Raw genomic sequence first — 6,743 nt, 5'->3', positions numbered from 1 at the left:
TTTTTTTTTTTCTTTTTTTTTCCTACTGTAACTAGCTCCAAACCCGCACACAGCATGCCACGCCACAGACCAGTACACCCTCGCCCACACCCCTCCATCCGTCTCGCCATCCCTCCACCGTCCCTCCATCCGCTTTCAGGCCGCTAACCTCAGTGTAGGTGAGAGAAGAGGATCACTAGTGGCGGTAGATGTCTGCAAAGCTAAAGTGTCTCATTACGCTCTGTCCGATTTTACTTCTCCTGCTCGACAATCTTCACCTCGTTCATGTACTTGTCAATCAGGTTTAGGGGCACTCCGCGTTGCATGAGTTCGTAGAAGGTGAACCCTCCTGGGGGACAAGAGGAAAAGCTCTTATAATATTGTTGGGAGGCACAGAGGCAGATGTGAAGAAGGAAGAACAGAAAGAGGAAGGAGAGGGAGAAAGCTGAAGAGCAACAGGCTGATCAAGCAAAAATGCAAAAAATGCAAAGAAGGAGAAAGGGCAAAGAGGCCAGATGTTCACAACACTGGAGTGAAAAGAGAGAAGAGAGGTGGTCAGAATAGTCCATGTATACAGTGCACAGTTTCTAAATCAGTGTGTCCCCATTCCATACTATATACTAATTGTCTTAGCATACTGTTTTTCTGCGGATAGATGTTAATTTTATTAAGGTTAAACAGGTGTGATTTTTCCCATGTTCATTATCTTAATATTTCATCGGTCTAACAGGTATTTGATCATAAACCATGAATGTCAGCACCAGATTTTATGGTGATCTACTCAATAGTTATTGACACTTTTAACTACAAATGTCAACCTCGTGGTGCCAATCTGTCTGATAGATATTTCGATATTTTACTGGCTAAGTGAAAAAATTTGATCTTCAGATTATGCTACATGAAACGTCAGGGGGTCATCAAGGTCACTAGGATTCATCCGCTGGGGACCATGAATGTTTGTACCAAGTTTCATCTTCTTGCAAATCAACGGCAAACTTTCCTGGGGAAAGAATTTGTTCTAATATGTTCAAGAGCAATGCATTATGGGACAATAGTGTCCATCAACAGCATACTTAAAAATCAAGCAATTTATTTATTTAGTTTTATTTAGCATACACTTTTATTTTTTTCTTACTCTTTATATTCATTACTATATAATCAAAACCTGCTTACAATTAGTGTGTAGTCGGGAATTGGGACAGAGCTTACATCTGCTCAGCCTTGCAGAATTAGGACAAAAGATGTAGCTGATTCCATTGAAATACAATACATGTAAAGATTTTTTTTTTTTTTTTTTTGCAAAAATCCAGATTAATGAAAACAGCTTTAGTCATCTGCAACAAGCATTAGCCTAACTCAGGGAGAAGTGCTGTCTTCACTAATCAGGCAGTTCCAAACACAATGTGGTAAATACCCAGAGTTAGTTTGCTCTTTGATCCCATGTGGTTTTATTCAACAGCTGTATATAGATTCAGTTTCAGTTTCAACAGATGCTGCTCTGGATTTTTTGACAACGGTTAAAAAGTTTGCAAAACTTTGTACTCTTTTTACTCACCTTTTCTGTGGCACATGTTACATGACAGGTAGTCTTTAAATTCACACAATTTCAATTAAAATACTCAAAATACGGTTGTTAATTAAAGTCAGATCGATAAGGGGATCTTGGAGAATTTAGAATTTAGAAAAAGCTGTCATGCAAATCTGGTTTCATTAAAGCTCAATTTCACATGTTCTTTCACTGGGTCCTGTTTTCTTGAGGAAGAAAAGCTGCTACAGTCGCACTGACTGAGAAAAGTGAGGTTACAAAGGCTGGCTGAAAGATGCATAATGAATGACATAAGCTTCATATGCCAAAACCATATGAAAGCTTACCTTATATGAGAACATACATTCACAATTCTTGAGTTTGGACTGGGGGAGAGAGAAGAGAAGAGGGGTTAACAAAATGTTTACATGGAGTTATATGTGTGCACCAGGGAATACTGTTATTACTGAACTCTTTTATATGAGGAGTTAACCGTGTGGCACATAGGACACACTGGAATCTGTGGAGAATAGTTTAAGATGGAGACATTGAATAATACAACACAAAAACATCAAAGCTCTATATGTTATGTCTACTGAGGTGTGACAGACTGTGTGTTGAGGTGGTGTGTTGTGATGATGAACAAGATGGCTGGATGGACTGGGCTGGATAGAAACACAAGGGAATAAACCTCTACATGTTGTAGTGATGGAGAAGTGCCACCAGATATTATGTGCACTGCACACACATGAACGGATTATTATTATTATGTCATTATTTGTATTCATGTTGAAAATGGTCTCCAGGAGTCCGTTGCACCAGATGTTCATAAGTTCAAACCTCGCCAAGTGTTCACTAAGTGGATAATTACACATCATTACATCAAAACAGGTTGCACCACACAAACTACCTCTTATACAGAGATTAGTTGTTACTAAATATATGTTTAAATCCAGTAACTGCCAGGTGTAGCTAACTGTTGAGTAGCTAATTGACAGAGCTAACATTAGCTTGCTAATATGTGACTAATTTAGAGTGAAGAGTGAAAGAAATATGGAATATGGTTGACAATTCTGACCTTACACATGATAAAATGCCTTTTATAAACATACGAAAATGCTAATGCTAATAACATACTACTAAATGACTGAATAACGTTAGCCAGGTTAGCATTGCTGGATATTTTCCATTCATTTTAAACAGTATGAATGCTACTAACGCTGATGAATTAATGTAAGTATGAATAAATCATGAAACATAATTTAAGTCATAAAAAATAAAAATAAGTCATACCTACACGTTTAAACGCTTAAGTTTAATATATAGTTAGGCCTAATGAAGCTTTTATTTTTGGATGCTGTTATGGCTCCTGATACTAAACAATAACTTTCCGTTTACATAGTAGTTGATTGGTTTCAATTGGACAGCCTTACAGATGTTTCCTAGCAACTGATTCACACATTACCGAAGTCTTTACTAGCTCAGAGAAGTTTTAATGGTGCAAACCAATTTGGTAAATCACCAAATAAAAACTACCTATTAATCACAAAGGACTTCATCAAACAATCATCAAAATTTATTTTTGTAGCACCTTTCAAAGAAGTTAAATGCTTTTCAAAGTGCTTCACAAAAAGGTTGAAAAGAAATTTAAGTTGGCTAAGGAATTTACGAATAGCTGGTGCAACCCAATCCAGATACTTACATGTCCACCGCATATATGGTCAGCCCTTTGGGTGACTGTAACACACAGTTCAAACACTACAGTACCCTGGTGGAGTTGGTTTCCAAAAGTCGCCTTTGCTTCTGTAGAGTCTTTACAGATTGACTATAATAGTAAATGATGAACTGTTTGCCTTTTTCTGAGGCAGCCAAAAAAGCAAATATCCTCAAAAGGTGAGGGATGCTTTATAATTTAAGCAAAGATACGACTAATAAAGAGTAGAAAAGAAATGAAGAAAGAAAATAAGAAGAACTTTACACTTAGATCCAGACAGGTACCCGGGGAGGCACACGGGGCTGACCTCCTGCTCCACACTGACCTTTGACCTCCAGCTTGCAGTCCACTTGGGCCTCTCCCAGGTCATTGATGGCCCTGCAGGAGTATAAGCCACCGTCATATGGGCTGGGCTTCCTGATCTCCAGAGTACATACTCCCTGGTTGCTAAACATGCGGTAGCGTGGGTCGTCAACAATGACTATCTTATTCTTCATCCAGATCACTTTGGCCTGCAGGCAGACACAGAAACATCAGCAGCATGATGATGATTAATCCAACAAACAGATTGGAGCAAGCGTCTGCATAACCCCATAGTCTTAATACTAGAATCCATTCACTCTTGCATCATAATTCTTAGATCTTTTCTTGCAAATTTGTCCATAATTTTTAAAACAATAAAACTGTAAAAAGTTGATCCAAGTTTCAATTAACTGGAACCATCCTTTAAAATCTGATATTATAATACTGTCTTAAAATGGTTTTGTTTTGTCACACTACAAAGAGAAAAGGTGCTCTACTACACCATGACGCACTTGAATATTTACCTGAGTATAATGTGCGGTCTATACATACACCGTTTTTACCTGAGTTCTCCCACCTACCCTTGGGTTGGCACGGACACTACAGTTCAGAGTAGTATTGTAGCCAGCGATGGCAAAAGTGTTGATCAGCGGCTGTGTGAACTTTGGCGCCTCCTTGAAGTCGTGGTCGATGTACTCGGGTGTTTTCACCTGCATGCCTGTGGGGGGAAGGGTAAAGGAATGGGGTTGTGCATGATACTGGCGCTGAGCGGTATCATGTGGGGAATTCCCTATGTGATGAGGAAAAGACAATGTTTCTTTATTTATCATCGGCTGAGACTGAGACACCAACGTTTAAAGGCCTGTCAGTCATAGCCCGACCCCTGTTAGATTTGAAAGTGAGACGGTCTCACTTTAGGGTGGAAAACATCACTGACAGTACCTTTCAGATAACAGCTGTGAAAGCAGAGGTCAATAAATGAAACAACAGCTTTATTACATGTGATATCAGTGTGATTCCTTCCAAAGTTTTCACTTTGGAAGCATTTCCCACCCACATCAGAAATCATTAGTATTTTAAAGTCAGGGATCATCTGAGTTTTGCTTCCGAAAGGGCAAATACAAACTTTACATGCAATCTTAATAAGCATTTTAACAGGCAAGACCACTTTTTCCTCATATCTCATCCCTCCACACACACAAACTCACACACTTTGACTCGCTAATACCACAGTCAGTTGTACCTTCTTTGACGATGAGAGCACTTTTTTTGGTTTGGGTGGCCGCTTCGCTCAGGCCACACATGTTCTCTGAGAAGATCCTGAAGAAGTACTCGTTCCCAACCACCAGCTCTGTGATGGTGATGCAGGTGCGATGGTAGTGCTCAATGCATGTGTACCACTCCTGAAAAAGCAGAGTAAAGCATGTGATGTAAGTTCTGCACAGACCCCCTGTATGTTTAGGACATTTCTTGTGCAGCCTCAGTCTAAGTATAAATCCATCTTCTACCATTGTCTTCTTGTCTGCTTTTTGAATGGTGTAGCCTGTTATTGGGGCATTGCCGCAATCTTTCGGAGGAGTCCAGACCAGAGCCACATTTCCTCCCCATACATCTTCAATTGTCACACTGTGGGGAGGTCCAGGTAGGTCTAACAATCAGTGAAAGGACAATGAGCTGACAGTTTGGTCTTTCCAATGTTATGACAAGGATTAATATTATTAGATTTTGAAGTAGTGTCAGTTGTAAAAAATAATGGTGGTATATCGCTCACCTACGATTTGTATGTCAATAATAGCTGTGTCCACATGGTTTTCAACCTGCACTGTCATCTCATACTTCCCAGAGTGGCTGCGTTCTGCTTTACGGATGAAGATGATGCTGTCGCAGTCTGTGTTACGGATGTTGACATGGGAAGGCTCTATGGGCTTACCGTCCTTCAGCCAGACGACCTTCGGCCTGGGTTTGCCCTACAGACATCACACAGAGCGGCTTTAGTTAAGTGTTCTGCTCTGAGATGCATTACATCAGTGGAGCTGGGATTTTACCATAAATGGCACCACAAGGTTGACTGCTTCTCCAACTCTGCGAGTGTATGTCTGCTTCAAGTGTCGGGGGACGCGGATCTTGGGTGGTTCTGAGGGGGAAACAGACCAGAAGGTGTGAGTATCAAATGTTTGATTCAACCTTTTCATCCGAAATATCCAAGTTGCATTTGCATATACAACACATTATAAACCTCTCAGAGCTCACCAATAACCTCTTTGATCAGGATAGAGTGCTGAAGGGTCCGCGGAGCGCTGGCTCCAGCAGCATTCATGGCCTTGACTCGAACTAAGATTTTACACCCAGGGCTCAGCCCAGTGATAGTGTACCTGGTTTTCTCTGTCAGCTCCTTGTTGGATACTACCCAATCATCAGCTGTAGGAAAAAACACAGTCCAGTTGAATTAATTTACTGTTTCATGAGATTATGACAGATAAGTGTACGGAAAACATAAGGCCCCTATACACTGTGCAATGACAGCAACCTTACAGGTTTATTGGATATTTGGATGCCACTGTCTGGTGGATTGTGGGGCCATGGTGTCAATTTTAAAACTCAGTCATTCTGCAGCAATGCAATTTGCTAACAGTTTCTTACAACAGATAAACCAATCCAAGCACATTTTGAGGATTCATGTGTCTCACCGTGCATTCTAATACATCCAATACAATAAACCTGTAAGGTTGCTGTCATTGCACAGTGTATAGGGGCTTATGTTTTCTGTACACTTATCTGTCATAATCTCATGAACAGTAAATTAATTCAACTGGACTGTGTTTTTCCTACAGCTGATGATTGGGTAGTATCCAACAAGGAGCTGACAGAGAAAACAGGTACACTAATCACTGGGCTGAGCCCTGGGTGTAAAAATCTTAGTTGAGTCAAGGCATGAATGCTGCTGGACGCCAGCGCTCCGCGGCGACCTTCAGCACTCTATTCCTGATCAAAGAGGTTATTGGTGACTCTGAGAGGTTTATAATGTGTTGTATATGAAATGCAACTTGGATATTTCGGATGAAAAGGTTGAATCAAACATTTGATACTCACACCTTCTGGTCTGTTCCCCTCAGAGACCACCAGATCCGCGTCCCCGACACTTGGAAGCGACATACACTCGCAGAGTTGGGAGAAGCAGTCAACTGTGGTGCCATTTATGGTAAAATCCCAGCTTCCACTGGT

At 40.6% G+C, this 6,743-nt stretch overlaps 1 protein-coding gene across 1 annotated transcript in view; it reads right to left on the bottom strand.

Moving 5' to 3' along the window:
* Positions 1–1,870: 1,870 nt before the first annotated feature.
* The window catches only part of mybpc1 (myosin binding protein C, slow type), a 31,456-nt gene continuing 26,583 nt past the window's right edge, over positions 1,871–6,743 (bottom strand). The window contains exons 27-34 of the mRNA XM_022749111.1: positions 5,772–5,939; positions 5,567–5,655; positions 5,293–5,488; positions 5,030–5,169; positions 4,765–4,924; positions 4,103–4,239; positions 3,544–3,730; positions 1,871–1,890 (exon numbers count right to left, since the gene is read on the bottom strand). Coding sequence (XP_022604832.1) covers positions 1,871–1,890; positions 3,544–3,730; positions 4,103–4,239; positions 4,765–4,924; positions 5,030–5,169; positions 5,293–5,488; positions 5,567–5,655; positions 5,772–5,939 — 1,097 coding nt within the window. The remainder of the gene's footprint in view (positions 1,891–3,543; positions 3,731–4,102; positions 4,240–4,764; positions 4,925–5,029; positions 5,170–5,292; positions 5,489–5,566; positions 5,656–5,771; positions 5,940–6,743) is intronic.

Source organism: Seriola dumerili, unplaced genomic scaffold, assembly GCF_002260705.1.
Source record: "Seriola dumerili isolate Sdu_G_001 unplaced genomic scaffold, Sdu_1.0 BDQW01000138.1, whole genome shotgun sequence".
Lineage (NCBI taxonomy): Eukaryota > Metazoa > Chordata > Actinopteri > Carangiformes > Carangidae > Seriola > Seriola dumerili.
This window is presented reverse-complemented; position numbering and strand designations above follow the sequence as displayed.